Genomic DNA, 17,680 nt, shown 5'->3' on the forward strand with positions numbered 1-17,680 from the left:
GGACATCTCAAGGCTTCACACTACGCTCTGAATTTTATAAATAAAAACTAAAATGTAGGCACAGTGTGGAAGCGAGTGTAAACCATGCTCTGGTACAAATGAGCCACTAAGATTTATACCAGTACATGTACACTTTAAAGAAAAATCGGAACCTTGGATCAGATTGGATACAATTCTAATTTCCAGGGTACTCCCAAAGCCAACAAAACCAGACTGGTAACATGACAGTCCAAGCTGTGCCAAACCCTGCAAATCTTTGTTGAATATTTGCACATACTGAAGTGGTGGTGGAGTGGCAGAACTGCAACTTCCATACTGAAAAGCCAGCCTTTGCATTAAAGGAGACATATGGAGACAAAGCTCTTTAGGCCATACTTCTCCTGGGGATCATAGGAGTGCAATTCGTTCTGCACTCCTGTTAATTGTTTTCAGCTGACAGTGGGTTAAAGTCTGTGGTCGGCTGACGTTGCTCTTCCAGTCCAGGAGAGATCATGAACTTTGTCAGGATCCACCCAGATGCCTGACCGGCAGCTGGCTCAGCCTCTCAGTGAGCCCCTGAGAGCCCGAGTGAGCCCCTCCCACCCCCTCCACAGCCCAGCGCTCCAGTGAGCGCCGGAGGGGCAGAGCAGAGAGCCGGTGACTGACCGTCTCCAACTCTCTGGTCACTGCAAACAGAGATCTGCAGTCTTTGATCGCTCAGTTCTCAGTCTTAGAAGCGGGAGGGGACAGATGCATCCACCTAGGTGAGTATATATATTTTTTTTTTTTTTTTTTAAGAAATCTCATACTTTTCTTTTAAATTTGCACACATCACTATCTAGGTCCCGTCTGTTATGGTCTACTGACAGCTGGATAACTATATGTATAGGTCAGGTGTAAATACCAGGGTGTTTCCAATGGGGTTTTTTTTTTTTGGTTACTTTTAATTAAACATTCCAACTGAACAACTTAATATAGGTTTCCCGTCCTATGTTCGATCATCAATATCTCACATTTTTAAGTACCATAATGACTGCAGCATAGTGAAGTTAAGTACTTACCATCTGTCTTCTCTACCATGACAGTGTGGCACAGAGAGAGCAGCTTGAAGAAGAGACGGACATTAGGATCTTTTCCTGATCGGATCTGTTCTATTAAGTAATGGTCACCAAATGTAAACTTGGAGTCTGCTAGTGGATTCCAGCCAAAGTCTACCAGCTGCAAATAGAGAGATCCGATAAATACAAAATCCTTGCACTTCCTATAATATTATATATATATATATATATATATATATATATATATATATATATATATATATATATACACATACACACACACACACACACACATACACACATACACGTCCAGATTTTCCACAACTGAAATTGCAACAACAGAAATCAGCCTTTTATGACCTTTTTGAAATAACTCAATTTAGAATATTTGGAGAATATTTGGCCCATATTGGTAGGGTGGCCGAACTGCAACTCCCAAACTGAAAAGCCAGCCTTTGCATTAATTTGCACACACATCACTATGGAGGTGTTTTTAGCTTCTACTGTCAGCTGGATAATAACTATATCTAATCCCCAAAATTCTCTTATCTGCAGTACTTACAAGAACTTGGTCTGACTGCAGTTTTATTTTTCACCAGCAGGTGGCACAGGCCTCCACAGAGAACCATGCCTTTTTATCCCATCTCACAGTACCCATGCATAGTGGCTGTTGTAGCTTTGTTGCTCCTCTTATGTCACAGCTCTCTGGCAAAATGAGAGATTGTGATTTTTGCTTGGATTTCTACTTATTCTATGCATAGGCCATTTTATTTAATTTATTTTTTTTTTCATAATTTTTTTTTTAGCTTTACCAGAGAACAACATTACAAAAATCGGATGGCCATTCTATTTTTATCCTTTAGGAAATCACTTGTCTAATCGAACATTTGTCCATAACTGCACAAAAACTGCACATAAACACACGCAGGATAAGTCTACTTACCTCACTATAAGCCGACTTCTCCGCAGCAACAGGCCTCTGCTCACCTGCAAAAATAGGAATTCATTTTTTCAGAAATGGCAAGTAGGAAAATCTCTCCAAAAAGACCAATTTAGCAGGAACTACTGAAAGAATCATCCGGGGATAAAGAAGTATGATCACTTCGGGCCCCTTCACACCTTTCTAGTGCAGTGTGTTTGGGGGGTGGGAGTGTGAACCCTCAGATAAAACAAAAACATTCAGTTTAAAATAGAAATTAAAGGATGAAAAGGGCACAACTGTGTGTATATGTATATATATATATATATATATATATATATATATATATATATATATATATATATATATATATATATATATATATAAAAAACGATAAACCCCCCCCCCCTTTTTTTTTTATAAGTGATCACATACCCTTTGTTCTCACCTGCATAAAGGAGCTCAGACCGCAAGGGGAGGAGGAGATACAGCAGCAGACTACTCCTCCCAGTGAATGGCTGTGTGGGGGGTGACAAGTCTCATTATTGGAGAGCAGGCTGAAATCCCAGCACAGACAGAACACTGACCATGCTGTGCGCTCATGCTTAGTGTGGTCACTTTTTGATAGGAAAGCAGAGGGACTGATAGGATCACTATATATTTTAGCCAAAAGAAAGCAATACAAAGAGAAAAGGATACATTTTCATACAAGTACATTGTACAACAGGCACATATCAGGAATATGAAATATTGGGATTTACTTCTTATGTTCTTTAATGTAACACACAAGAAATGTGCAACATATTGAGCGTTAACACATGGAATTGTGTGAAGGGACCCCAAGATGCCCAGGTGAACATATTCAAATCAGAGCTGCACGATTAATCGTTAAAAAATTGCAATCTCGATTTAACCCCCTCTCACGATCTTAATCCAGAATTTCCACGATTCATGTAACAAGTGCAGAGCTATTCTCTGCTCAGAGCGGTCAAAAAATAAATAAATAAATGGTAGCCGGCAAAGTTTATCTTAACATTGCTAAGGCTCCCTTCACACCTGAGAATATCGATTAATGGCGTTTTAAGCTTTTTTTTTTTCAGCTTTTTACAAGCTTTTTTTTTAAAGCGTTTTAGAAATGTATTACAAGCGTTTTACAGCTTCAACCATTTTTGTTTAGCCAATAGAAAGCACAAGGGGGAGGAGAGGAAATTAGGAGGTGGAGAGCTGCTATTTGAGCATTTCACGAGCGGTTTTCTGCTCAAGTCAGGCGTTTTCCATTGATGGGGCCAAAAACACTTGTAATTTGCCAAAAAAAAGCTCATGTACTTTTTTTGAGCTTCCAGCATTTTGCTTCAGTCGACAAAACACTCAGATGTGAACGGGGTCAATTAAAATGAATGGGATTTTGCTTTTGGGCGTTTTGGAGCTTTAGAGCTGAACGTTTTGCAAGCTGAAAAACGCTCAGGTGTGAACAGGGCCTGAGAGAACCAAATGATACAATGTTTCTTTTTTATCTTTTAGATAGTTACATAATAGGTGAGGTTGAAAAAAGACACAGGTCCAACCTATGTGTGTGATTATGTGTCAGTATTACATTGTATATCCCTGTATGTTGTGGTCATTCAGGTGCTTATCTAGTAGTTTTTTGAAGCTATCGATGCTCCCCTCTGACACCACAGCCTGTGGAAGGGAATTCCACATCCTTGCTGCTCTTATAATAAAGAACTCTCTACGTAGTTTAAGGTTAAACCTCTTTTCTTCTAATTTTAATGAGTGGCCACGAGTCTTGTTAAACTCTCTTCTGCGAAAAAGTTTTCTCCCTATTGTGGGGTCACCAGTACGGTATTTATGAATTGAAATCATATCCCCTCTCAAGCGTCTCTTCTCCAGAGAGAATAAGTTCAGTGCTCGCAACCTTTCCTCATAACTAATATCCTCCAAACCCTTTATTAGCTTTGTTGCCCTTCTTTGTACTCGCTCCATTTCCAGTATACCCTTCCTGAGGACTGGTGCCCAGAACTGGACAGCATACTCCAGGTGCGGCCGGACCAGAGTCTTGTAGAGCGGGAGAATTATCGTTTTATCTCTGGAGTTGATCCCCTTTTTAATTCATGCCAATATTCTGTTTGCTTTGTTAGCAGCAGCTTGGCATTGCATGTCATTGTTGAGCCTATCAACTACTAGGACCCTCAGGTCCTTTTCCATCCTAGATTCCCCCCCAGAGGTTCTCCCCCCAGTGTATAGATTGCATTCATATTTTTGCCACCCAAATGAATTATTTTACATTTTTCTACATTAAACCTCATTTGCCATGTAGTTGCCCACCCCATTAATTTGTTCAGATCTTTTTGTAAGGTTTCCACATCCTGCGGAGAAGTTATTGCCCTGCTTAGCTTAGTATCGTCCGCAAATACAGAGATTGAACTGTTTATCCCATCCTACAGGTCGTTTATGAACAAATTAAATAGGATTGGTCCCAGCACAAAACCCTGGGGAACCCCACTACCTACTCCTGACCATTCCGAGTACTCCCCATTTATCACCACCCTCTGAACTCGCCCTTGTAGCCAGTTTTCAATCCATGTACTCACCCTATGGTCCATGCCAACGGACCTTATTTTGTACAGTAAATGTTTATAGGGAACTGTGTCAAATGCTTTTGCAAAATCCAGATACACCACGTCTACGGGTCTTCCTTTATCTAGATGGCAACTCACCTCCTCATAGAAGGTTAATAGATTGGTTTGGCAAGAACGATTCTTCATGAATCCATGCTGTCTACTGCTAATGATACCGTTCTTATTACTAAAATCTTGTATATAGTCCCTTATTCCCCCCAAGAGCTTGCATACTATTGATGTTAGGCTAACTGGTCTGTAATTCCCAGGGATGTATTTTGGGCCCTTTTTAAATATTGGTGCTACATTAGCTTTTCTCCAATCACCTGGTACCATTCCAGTCAGTAGACTGTCAGTAAAAATTAAGAACAATGGTCTGGCAATTACTTGACCGATTTCCCCAAGTACCCTCGGGTGCAAGCCATCTGGTCCCGGTGATTTATTAATGTTAAGTTTCCCAAGTCTAATTTTCATTCTGTCCTATGTTAACCATGGAGGTGCTTCTTGTGATGTGTCATGAGGATAAACACTGCAGTTTGTTACCGAAGCCCCCCAATTGCCTCGTGAAGACTGAGGAGAAGAATAAATTCAATACCTTCGCCATCTCCCCATCCTTTGTAACCAGATGTCCTTCCTCATTCTTTATGGGGGCCAATATGGTCTGTCCTCCCTTTTTTACTGTTCACATACTTAAAGAATTTATTGGGATATCTTTTGCTCTCCTCCACTATGTGTCTTTCATGTTCTATCTTAGCCGCCCTAATTGCACCCTTACATATCTTGAAGGCCTTCTCCTTTGCTTTTATATGCATTTTTATATTGGAGTTAAGCCATCCAGGACTTTTGTTTCTTCTTTTAAATTTATTACCCAATGGGATGCATTGGCTAATGCCCTTATTTAATATGCTCTTAAAGCAAACCCATCTCTCCTCCGTGTTCTTTGTTCCTAAGATTTTATCCCCATTTATGCCTTCAAGCAAGGTTCGTAGTTTAGGGAAATTGGCTCTTTTGAAACTCAGTGTCTTTGTATTCCCCTTATGTTTTCTATTTGTACGATTTATACTGAAGCCAATTGACCTGTGATCACAGTTTCCTAAATTTCCCCGTATTTCGATATCCGTGATCAGGTCTGTATTGTTGGTAATCTGTAGATCCAGTAACGCTTTATTTCTAGTTGGTGCGTCTACCACCTGAACTATGAAATTGTCCTGCAAGACATTTAGGAACTGACGAGCCTTAGACGATCAAAGGGAAGAACTTCGGTCTGTAAATGAGGGCAGTTTACCCACCTAAAGACTAAGCCTTTTTCTGACACTTGTTGCTAACAGGTAAAAAACAGTATTTTTTGCTAAAAAAATTACTTAGAACCCCCAAACATTATATATATTTTTTTAGCAGAGACCCTAGAGAATAAAGTGGTGGTTTTTGGGAAAAAATACACGTTAATGGAATAAAAAAATAAAATAACTAAACAGTAAAGTTAGCCAATTTTTTTGTACAATGTGAAAGATGTTACACCGCTAGAATCGTGATGTTTATTCTAAACAAAAAAATTGTGAGTCATTTTATCCAGAATCGTGCAGCTCTAATTCAAATGTTACTGTTAATTTTGTTCACAGAAAAGTGTGCACCTAACCCCAAGCTAGGCAGCAAGAATGGAGTTGAAAGAGGATCCCTTGTCAGTAGTCAATAGTTAAAAATAATTTCAGATGGGGGCGCACTCTGCCCCAAAAACCCAGAAGAAAAAAAAAAAAAAAAAATCTATAAAAGTTGGGCTGCACCCTAACAAAATGTCGGCTGCACAATAAAGTCTCTTGATACTAATTTGGTTGATGTCAAAGGTTAGGAACACAGCAAGTAGATTTAATCCAGTACATGGGATGATCGTATATTCTGAGCAATGCCACAATCTCTGAACTCACCATAGGTCTCCCCGTTAATTGTGCACTTTTTAAAGGTCATTACGTTCTGTGTCAGTGTGCCGGTCTTGTCGGAGAAGATGTACTGGATTTGTCCCAGTTGCTCATTGAGGGTTGTGGTTCTGGCTTTGGCTGGTGTGTCTTTCTCGGCATGGTACATCTGCAGATCCCAATTAATAAAGTAACTCTGACCCAGACGAATCACTTCAACACTAGAATAAGAGAGAACAAATGATCCTGGTAAATCATTTCCTTGTTCTATGGGCACATTTCTGCAATATCAAAAGAGCCTGATATTCTGCGTGACATCGAACTATATTGTGGACATCAATATGTTACTTAACTGCATCCCTGAACCCTGTGCATCCCTGAACCCTGCACTCTGCACACAGCGCATCACTGAACCCTGCACATAGCGCAACACTGAACCCTGCACTCTATACACAGCGTATCACTGAACCCTGCACTCTGTACACAGCGTATCACTGAACCCTGCACTCTGTACACAGCGTATCACTGAACCCTGCACTCTGTACACAGCGTATCACTGAACCCTGCACTCTGTACACAGCGTATCACTGAACCCTGCACTCTGTACACAGCGTATCACTGAACCCTGCACTCTGTACACAGCGTATCACTGAACCCTGCACTCTGTACACAGCGTATCACTGAACCCTGCACTCTGTACACAGCGTATCACTGAACCCTGCACTCTGTACACAGCGTATCACTGAACCCTGCACTCTGTACACAGCGTATCACTGAACCCTGCACTCTGTACACAGCGTATCACTGAACCCTGCACTCTGTACACAGCGTATCACTGAACCCTGCACTCTGTACACAGCGTATCACTGAACCCTGCACTCTGTACACAGCGTATCACTGAACCCTGCACTCTGTACACAGCGCATCATTGAACCCTGCACATAGCGCATCATTGAACCCTGCACATAGCGCAACACTGAACCCTGCACTCTATACACAGCGTATCACTGAACCCTGCACTCTGTACACAGCGTATCACTGAACCCTGCACTCTGTACACAGCGTATCACTGAACCCTGCACTCTGTACACAGCGTATCACTGAACCCTGCACTCTGTACACAGCGTATCACTGAACCCTGCACTCTGTACACAGCGTATCACTGAACCCTGCACTCTGTACACAGCGTATCACTGAACCCTGCACTCTGTACACAGCGCATCATTGAACCCTGCACATAGCGCATCATTGAACCCTGCACATAGCGCAACACTGAACCCTGCACATAGCGCAACACTGAACCCTGCACTCTATACACAGCGTATCACTGAACCCTGCACTCTGTACACAGCGTATCACTGAACCCTGCACTCTGTACACAGCGTATCACTGAACCCTGCACTCTGTACACAGCGTATCACTGAACCCTGCACTCTGTACACAGCGTATCACTGAACCCTGCACTCTGTACACAGCGTATCACTGAACCCTGCACTCTGTACACAGCGTATCACTGAACCCTGCACTCTGTACACAGCGTATCACTGAACCCTGCACTCTGTACACAGCGTATCACTGAACCCTGCACTCTGTACACAGCGTATCACTGAACCCTGCACTCTGTACACAGCGTATCACTGAACCCTGCACTCTGTACACAGCGTATCACTGAACCCTGCACTCTGTACACAGCGTATCACTGAACCCTGCACTCTGTACACAGCGTATCACTGAACCCTACACTCTGTACACAGCGTATCACTGAACCCTGCACTCTATACACAGCATATCACTGAACCCTGCACTCTATACACAGTGCAACACTGAACCCTGTAATCTGTACATAGCACACTCCAGAGAGGCCCAAATCAAAATGAAAAAAAAATGATATAAATTGTCAAAAAGTCAAATTTATATCATTTGTATTTTTTATTTGCATTTTGCGCTGCACTTTTAATGCTTTTATTACCATTTCAGGTGTTGTGATTAATTGTCAGTGTTCAGCTGGCAAACTATTGTTCGTTTACTATTTGCGCTGATCGCATTTAATACCTTCTACATCGGTTGTAGTGTTATGGCGGTTGCGGTCCTTGGAGGCGTCCAAATTTTGCTGTGTAAGATCAGAGTAAGGACCCGTCTACGGTATGGTGTCCTATGGTTAGTCCCAGTTAACGGTGGTTTAACGGGATTTGTGGAGATGGAGGTGTCAGCAGGAAATTTGGTATTGCCCTCGACCCTCCCCTCCTGCTGCTCTCATAACACTAACCTGTATACACCATCAGCACTGCCTCCTATTGCAGTGTCCCCCTCTGTGAATGATTTATAAATACTGTAAATTCCTAATTTAAGAGCCGAGATTGTGATCACATGACCAGCCAGCTCTCTCCTCCTCCCCTCCAGACTGACATCAACAGAGGAATCTCAGCCCCGCCTGCTGCATCTCTCAGAGGAAGAAAGGAGAAAGATGACCAGTCATGTGATTGCAATCTCGGCAGTGAAATTAGGTATTTGCAGCATTTATTTTAATAAATCACACACAGAGGAGGATAATACAATGGTACAATAGTAGCTGATGGTGTATACAGGTTAGAGTGGCCTAAACAACCATTTTAAGGCTTTGCATCTAAGCCACAAAAAATTTTGCATAGTGCATATTTAGGCAAAATAAATAAATCAATCAATCAATACACCTCTGAAATACGGTAACTTGTTTTCCCACTCTTAAAGCAAAGGGCAAATAAAAACCTGTTAATCCTAACAAAAGTCCAGTGAGCACCCAATTTCTTGTAATGAGCCAACAATGCTTCCTCTTCTGCACTGAAAACCCTTAATGTTATAAGTCCTTCCCAGTTCTTTTCTGCTGGACTACAACCCCTCAAGATATATAGAGATGAGAAGCGTTCTGTAGTCCAGTAGACAAATGAGCAGAGCTGATAACACGGCTTTGAATTTCAGTACAGAAGAAACAAAAGTACCTCGCTTAAGGAAGTTTGGAGCTTTTTTGGTTTTGTTTTACCTTGACAAGCACTTTAAAAAATGAAATAATAAACAAAAAAAAACAAAACAAAAAAGGATTAAAACCTTTACTCAGTACATTCATTCTTTAGGTGTCGCTCACCTCACATAGAGAGAAATGGGCACCATGGTGTTTAGGACAATAATGTACCCCCAAAAAGCTAAAAATCCACGATAAGTAGGAGAATAGTCATTCCCATCGTACAAATACCAGGATACATTTGCTTGTCCTAAATTGGCTTCCCAGAATGTCTGACCAATAGCAAGGCCTGCCGATGCCAGGATGAGAAGAACAAATATCTAGGAAAGAAAAAAAAAAGATGTAAGCTAATCTCAATCATTGGTTCCAGGGAATGCATAGGGGCTCATACATTTTAATTGCATTCTTTATTATCTTCAAGTCAGAGCATAAATCAAATCATTTAATCAGGCAAATATAAAATAATGTACATTCATTTTTTTTTTTTAAGCAAGTGGTTGGAGCTTCAGACTAAAAGCAAAAGTTTATCATAAAGGCTCTGGCAAAAAAGATGTTTAAAGTTAACCTGTGATGGGCACATACAGGACAAAAACAGGTGCTCACAACTTACCTTCTTCCCCAGAAGCATATACTCTGACCTCTTCATATGATTCCCACCACCCTCACCACTACCATTCAGGCACTAGGAGTGAAGAGAGTTAGCCCTGTGTAAGTCCCACACAGGGCTGAGGAAGCTCGGCCCCAAAGAAGCAGAACTGAGTGCCTCAGCAGCCAATCACCAATGCTTGCATATTGGCGGAAAAGGGAGTGGATCACATGTTCCCATCAACCTGGTAGTGCTGGATATTTTATTTTGCTCCCAGGGGCTGAAAGCAGGGGGGGGGGGGGTGTTGTTGCTAACAGGGGACCTATTGGTGCAAGGGGGTGGGTCTTGTATTGCTAGGGGGTCAGTTGTTGCCGATTGTTGCTGGCTTGTAAAAGATCTGTCGTTGTCTGCTGGGGGTCTATTGTTGCTGAGGGAGGGGTGGTATTTTGTTGTAGGTGGTCCATTGTTGCTGGGGGAGGGGGTCTACTGTTACCCGAGGTGGTGGTGGTGGGGGGCTATCAATGCTGGCTGTGGGGAGATCTGTTGCTGCTGCAGGGGGTCTTTTGTTGCTGGGAAGGGTGTATTTTGTTGTAGTGGTCCATTGTTGCTGAGGGGGTCTATTGGTTGCTGGCTGCGGGGGATCTATTTTACTGCTTTTCTTGTTATCATTGACAAGCTCCATACAAGTTACAAAGTTAGTACCACAAATGTTACATGCTTCTGTATTCGTTAAAAGGGGTGGGTCTTGGGAGGTTGGTAGGGGGTGGAACCAATGAACGGTGCTCGGAAGTGGGTAGGGGCGGAGACAAGTGGTGACTTGGAAAGGGGGAGTTCCTGTCTGAGAAAAAAGGTATGTATGTATGCGTACAGTGCACTCGTGCATGTGTAGGTAGGTAGGTACAATCTTCTTTAGATTTACCCAAACTGTGTAATAAAAAGGATCTACCTAAACTATCAATAAATCTTTATCCAAACAAGCAGGTTCTTTAGTTTTTTAGAACGAAAAGATTTTTTAGTCAGATTTGCAAAGCTGGCCATACTCAGCTCGAATGTCATCCGACTCCTGCTAAAATCAGTCAAAATTCGATCCATGGGCGGCCCTGTTGGAAAAATTACCACCCAAAAAGTTACCACATTCTACCAGCTGCAGTTACTGTTCGGGTATTCAGGCATCAGGTTTCAGAGCTGTCAGAATACCATAGCCAGCAGGAGATGCTGTTTAGCGTGGCAGGAGGAATCCATTGATTTTCTCCAAGCAGGTCGAAATCTCTAAGAAATCTTAGGGGTCTATTTATAATTATATTATATAATTATATTTTATAATAAATGCAGCATTACGAATAATCTACCATAATGCGCCTAATATGTATATTTGCGCTAAACATCAGCTCCACCTAATGGCCATATTGAGGTGTAGCAGCTTCTAGTGGGTGCAACTAGAAGTGGCAGTTTAGGAAAATGTACCCGACATGATACACAGCCTGTGAGTCCTAATTGGGTCAGGGTTCTCTAGAGATCAGGGCTGGGCGACTCATCCTGCCAGCTCTCTGGTGCCTCCCCCTGGTGTCTGGAAGGATGGAGAACATTGTAGTACTAGGAGCGCGGGGGTTAGGAGGAGCTCCCGTGAATATTTATGGAACCTCAGCCAATCCCCAGAAGTGGGCTGGCAGGGGGCAGAGACAACCCCATAAATAGACATGAATCATGCCAGCAGGGGAGTCGGAAATGGCCTAGAAGGATCCCACCACAAGAAGCAGTTGGAGGAGAACCTGCACTACTTTGTCAAGGAACTGAGAGTTTCTGCCCGTGAAGGGCTTTTGCTGAGCTAACAAAATAGTTAGTCCCCTCAAGAGAGCAGCAGGTGCTTTGCTGAGAAAACCAAGTTTGTGCAGGAGGAAGGAAAAGTGAACTTTTTGTAAATAGGGAGGAGTTGTCTCTTTGTTCGTAATTCTGGATATTTTTCAAGTTGGGCATCCCATAATTCCCTAGTTATCATCCCCTAATAAAACATCAAAAACAAGCCAAGGACTGATTTCTGCATTGGCGTGCATGAAAGAAATGCTGTGTGACTGGCTGTACACAGCAGTGGGGACCCGGGACACTAGTCACTCCTTTGGGGCTAGTGCTACAGAGGTAAATTACTGATTGGCTGTACGTCTCCTGTGGATCACAGGAGTGTAGTTCATTCTGTACTCCTGTGACCCATTTTTAGCTGGCAGTGTTCTGAAGCCAGGCTGGGGAAAGGTCACGACAATATGGTCAGGACCTGCCCACAATCCTGGACCAGCACCCAGCTCAGCCTCTCAGTGAGCTGCTGAGAACCTGAGCCAGCTGCTCGCACCACCTCCACAGCACAGCGGTACAGTGAACATGGGAGGGGGCAGAGCAGAGAGCCGGACACTGACAGTCACCAGCTCTCTGCTCACGGAGCTCTGAGACCCAAGAAATCAGCAGTGTTTCATCGCTCGGTTCTCAGTCTTACACAGCCGCGTACACACAATCGGACTTTCCGCCAAAAACCGTGGATTTTTTTCCAAAGGATGTTGGCTCAAACTTGTCTTGCATACACACGGTCACACAAATATTGGCCCAAAATTCCGAACGCGAGAACGCGGTGACGTACAAGACGTACGACAAGCCGAGAAAAAGGAAGTTCAATAGCCAGTGCAGCTCCTTCTGCTTGATTCCGAGCATGCATGAACTTTTGTGCAACGGACTTGTGTACACGCAATCGGAATTTCCGATAAAGTGAAGTTGGCGGAAAATTTGAGAACCTGCTCTCAAACATTTGTGGCTGGAAATTCCGACAGCAAATGTTCGATGGAGCATACACACAGTCAGACTTTCTGACAACAAGCTCACATCCAACATTTCCCGTCGGAAAGTCTGACCGTGTGTACGCGGCATTAGAGTTGGCGGGGGACCACCTAGGTAAGTATAGGCCCATACACACGATCGTACTTTTCAACAACAACGGTCCGACGGACCTGTTTTATCGGACAATCCGTATACAGTCTGTACGCTCCATCGGACAATTGTTGTTGGTTTTTCAACGGACAAATGTTCGCTGTGCATGCTCTCAAACTTTGACAACAAATGTCCGATGGAGGATAATCCGATCGTGTGTACACAAGTCCATCGGACTAAAGTCCAAAGTAGAAATACGCATGCTTAGAACCAATGCTAAACATCAGCCAACAATAGCAGAAGTTGCCCAAAGGGTGGCGGTAAAGAGCTGAAAAACCACGTGATTTGGTGAAAGTTGGCTGAAAATGTTCTGCCGTGACTATGCAGAACAAGTTCATGGCCAACGCCCCTTCGGACAAAAATCCACATAAAAGTCCGATGGAAGGCCGATTGTGTGTACGAGGCTTTAGATTTTTAAAAAACTGTAAAAAATAAAAATCCCTTACTTCTCTATTAAACGCTTTCCGACCGCCTCATGCAGATATACTGCGGCAGAAGGGCACACACAGGCAGATTAACGTACCTGTACATTGTCCTTTAAAGAGGCAGCTTGCGGGCGCCGCGACCGTGGGTCCTGCGGACTCAATGTCCGCGATCATCTCACGGTGAGTAAGAACGGGGAGATGCTAATGTAAACAAGCATCTCCCCGTTCTGCCTAATGACACTGTCACAGCTCCCTGTAATCAGGAGCGGTGATTAGTGTTGTGTCACACACAGCCCCTCCCCCCCCACAGTTAGAATCACTCCCTAGGACACACTTAACCCCTATAGCACCACCTAGTGGTTAACCCCTTCACTGCCAGTCACATCTACACAGTAATCAATGCATTTTAAATTGCACCGATCGCTGTATAAATGTGAACGGTCTCAAAATAGCGCCAAAAGGTGTCCGATCTGTGTGCCATGTCGCAGTCATGACAAAAATCGCTGATCGCCGCCATTACTAAGAAAAAAAAAATTATTAATAAAAATGCCATAAAACTATCCCCTATTTTGTAGACGCTATAACTTTTGCGCAAACCAATCAATAAACTCTTATTGCGATTTTTTTACCAAAAATATGTAGAAAAATACATATCAGCCTAAACTGAGGGAAAAAAATGTTTATATATTTTTTGCGGGATATTTATTATAGCAAAAAGTAAAAAATAATGTGGTTTTTTTTTCAAAATTTTCGCTATTTTTTTGTTTATAGCGCAAAAAATAAAAACCGCATAGGTGATCAAATACCACCAAAAGAAAGCTCTAGTTGTGGGAAAAAAAAGGACGTCAATTTTGTTTGGGAGCCACGCCGCACAACCGCGCAATTGTCAGTTAAAGCGACGCAGTGCCGAATCGCAAAAAGTGCTCTGGTCTTTTGCCAGCCAAATGGTCCGGGGCTTAAGTGGTTAATATATTTCACCACAGTACAGCCACTAGATGGAGGGGACGATCATAGGAATTACACAGTATAGACACAATATGGGTATTTTTCATGATGGCTGTGCGATTGCTGAGGCATTCACACAGCTAAATAAACCCTTTAGTGTGTAAAGTTCACTTAATGTGTTTGGTGAGCTTTAGAAGAGATGACAGCAGTAATGCAGGCAGTAATGAAAATAATTTTTATGTGTATTCTTCGTTACTAGAAGCAATTATTTTTACCGTGTACACCATGTAGTTCATCAAGTAATCTATTTTGGTTCTTTTTAATCTGGTTTTCCCACTGTTCCTCATAATTTTAGTGTCAGCACCTAAAATACAAAAAAAAAAAAAAAAAAAAAAAAAAAAAAAGAAGAAAGAAGAAGTGGTGAATTTTAGTACATAGATCTATTATCTGCATGGGGTTTGTGTATCCTCCCTAGGTTTGTAGGAATTTAGTCCAAAATTTGCAATCAAACACATATTCGTAGATTTACTGGCTTCCCCCCAAACTTGGTCCCATGGTGGTGATGATTGTAGTAGGGAACAGGAACATCAAAAACTTACATCACGAGATCAGTTACTAAAGGCAAATAGACTGCGCACTTTGCAAATGCAGTTGCACTCTGCAAAAGCATTTGCTCCAGATCTTTTTAAATGAGGGGAAGCTCTGACTACCATCATCCAATCATGCGCAAGAAAAAAATCATTTTTTTTTCTTCCTTGCATGCGATTGGGTATTCTTTGCAAAGTAGAGCTTCACCTCATTTAGTAAGCTCTGGAGCAACTGCCCTTGCAGTGTGCAACTGCACTTACAAAGTGCACAGTCTTTTTGCGTTTATTAAATCAACCCCAAAATGTCATCTCTGTATTGAGGAATAGGCCCCCATCTTCCCCAGGATTCTGAGAGTGTAAAAGCAGTCAGGAACTTGCTATCGGGCCCAGAACAGCCAAGTCAAACCCCAAAGTTCCACCATGGACCAGATACAAGATCTTCCAAAGGGTGAAGACGCATCCTACCTGCAAACAGGACCAGCCCGTGGCAGTAGGACGTATTGCGGATGGTACATCCGCGTAGTAAGATTTTATCAGCATCTAGCGCGTAGCTCATCCCTCTCCAACACAGCGTCCCAATAAACTTATCCAAGCGATTGTTGGGCTCTTCACATATTACCATTCCTGTAAAGAGAAAACAGTCATTTGTTACTAGTTTGTTCAATACAAACATTTCATCACAATACTGGAAAAATAAAACCAAACCCGGTACCTAGTTCAGGTTCCTACTATTTTTAACGTAGGATGAACCATTGACTTTTTGGCAGGTTCTTGTTTTTGGGTTTGCCCCAATAATCATGTAATATGAATGGGGACAAAAGAAGAGGTCTGCATAGGACAGCACAAGTTCTGTTACTGGCCATAAAAAAAAAAAAGGGACAGGTAGAGGAAATCTGCCAGTAGGAACTATAGGAGACTATAAATGTATTTTATTGGAGGCTATTTATAGTGCTGACAATTTTATACAGTGGTGTACATAATGTACATTGACATCAATCCATGCCCTAGGTCCCCTCCGCATATACATACACATACTAGGGCCAATAAAAAAAAAAAAAAAAAAAAAAAAAAAAAGTATATGATAGAATAGAAATTCAAATCAATATTTGGTGTGACCACCCCTTGCCCTCAAACCAGCATTAATTCTTCTAGGTACACTTGCACAGTTTTTGAAGGAACTTAGCAGGTAGGTTGTTCCAAACATCTTGGAGAGCCAAGCACAGAACTTCTGTCAGCTGCCTTAAATCCTTCATGTAATCCCAGGCAGACTCCATGATGTTGAGATCAGGGCTCTGTGGGGGCCAAACCATCACTTCCAGGACTCTATGTTCTTCTTTACTCTGAAGATAGTTCTTAATGACATTGGCTGTATGTTTGGGGTCATTGTCCTGCTGCAGAATACATTTGGGACCAATCACACTGTATTTCTCAGCATTGAGGATACCATTGATCCTGACCAAATCTCCAACTCCATTTGCGGAAATGAAGCCACAAGGAACCTCCACCATGCTTCACCAGTTGCATGCAAGTACTCATTGTACTGCTCTCCAGCCCTTTGCCGAACAAACTGCCACCTGCTACAGTTTAAGGCATAGGGTAGTCACACAAAATATTGATTTGGATTTCTCTTTTGTTCATTTACTTTTTTTATCATTTTATTCATTGATAATAAACTATTAACCCTTCTATTTCTGAATGCATTCTTAATTTACAGCATTTTTAACACCTGCCCAAAACATTTGCACAGATTATATACACACAGAAAAAAAAAAATTATATATATCCGTATTCATTATGCTCAAGACATTGTTATAATTTTTGGGGGATTTTTCATACAACTATAATATACTGTATATGAATATTCCATATAGCCACAGCAAATCCACATGTTTATCAGGCTAACTTTAATTGCATTGCTGAAGAAGTCTGGTTACAGAGCTGAATAGCTAAAGCTAAATGGATGAGAAGACTTCCGCCCCTAATCCCCATATTATTGCTCTCTGTATAGAGACTTCCAGTCAGAGAGAGACAGGCTAAAATTCAGCGGCAACTGCTGTGTTCTAACTATAGAAACAAAGCATAGGTCACAGGTGCACTCTGTATAAAATGTATGTCAAATAATTATTTTACAAGAATTAAAATAAAGAGATTATAGACAGTTTGGAAAGTTGAAAAAAAAAAAAAAAAAACACAAACAAAGCTCCATTTACATTAGCGCGTCTCCAAAGTCGCAAGATTTCCAGTGAGACTTTGGAACATGACTTTGATATGATTTTTGGCGCGGTTTGATCCGAATTTGCATTCTATGGACCAAAGTTGAATCAAAAAGTAGCACCAAAGTAGCGCAGGCACCATTTCAAAGTAGTTGCGACTAAGTTGCACCGAAAAGAATGGGGTGTGTTTTGACATGCGAATTTGAAGTCCAAAGTCACATGACAAATTGCACAAGTGTGAATGAAGCCTAAGGGTAAGGGCTACAAGTGTTGATTATAGTACAATTTTTCTATTATCATTTTTTCTATGAGGTTGTTTCCTGATGACGTGTTTTAAGTTGCACGAGGGAGTTAAAATTGGGGGCCCTCCAAGATGCTATATTAAGGGGTTAAAATCATCCAGGCAGAATGTGGTACCTTTTACTTTTCAGCCAACTATAATAGAATCCCTCCCTACAAGGCTTGAAAAACAACCCCA

The 17,680-nt window shown here is 42.0% G+C and overlaps 1 protein-coding gene and 1 long non-coding RNA gene across 3 annotated transcripts in view; one reads left to right on the forward strand and one right to left on the reverse strand.

Annotated features, from left to right (window-relative positions):
* Positions 1-17,680, forward strand: part of LOC141132201 (uncharacterized) — a 154,894-nt gene that overhangs the window by 68,310 nt on the left and 68,904 nt on the right. The window lies entirely within an intron of this gene.
* LOC141132186 (phospholipid-transporting ATPase IC-like) overlaps positions 1-17,680 on the reverse strand; it is a 148,056-nt gene that overhangs the window by 29,523 nt on the left and 100,853 nt on the right. Inside the window, exons 10-15 of the mRNA XM_073620300.1 lie at positions 15,455-15,613; positions 14,678-14,766; positions 9,603-9,799; positions 6,497-6,705; positions 1,981-2,024; positions 1,041-1,197 (exon numbers count right to left, since the gene is read on the reverse strand). Coding sequence (XP_073476401.1) covers positions 1,041-1,197; positions 1,981-2,024; positions 6,497-6,705; positions 9,603-9,799; positions 14,678-14,766; positions 15,455-15,613 — 855 coding nt within the window. The remainder of the gene's footprint in view (positions 1-1,040; positions 1,198-1,980; positions 2,025-6,496; positions 6,706-9,602; positions 9,800-14,677; positions 14,767-15,454; positions 15,614-17,680) is intronic.

This window comes from Aquarana catesbeiana, linkage group LG01, assembly GCF_042186555.1.
Source record: "Aquarana catesbeiana isolate 2022-GZ linkage group LG01, ASM4218655v1, whole genome shotgun sequence".
Lineage (NCBI taxonomy): Eukaryota > Metazoa > Chordata > Amphibia > Anura > Ranidae > Aquarana > Aquarana catesbeiana.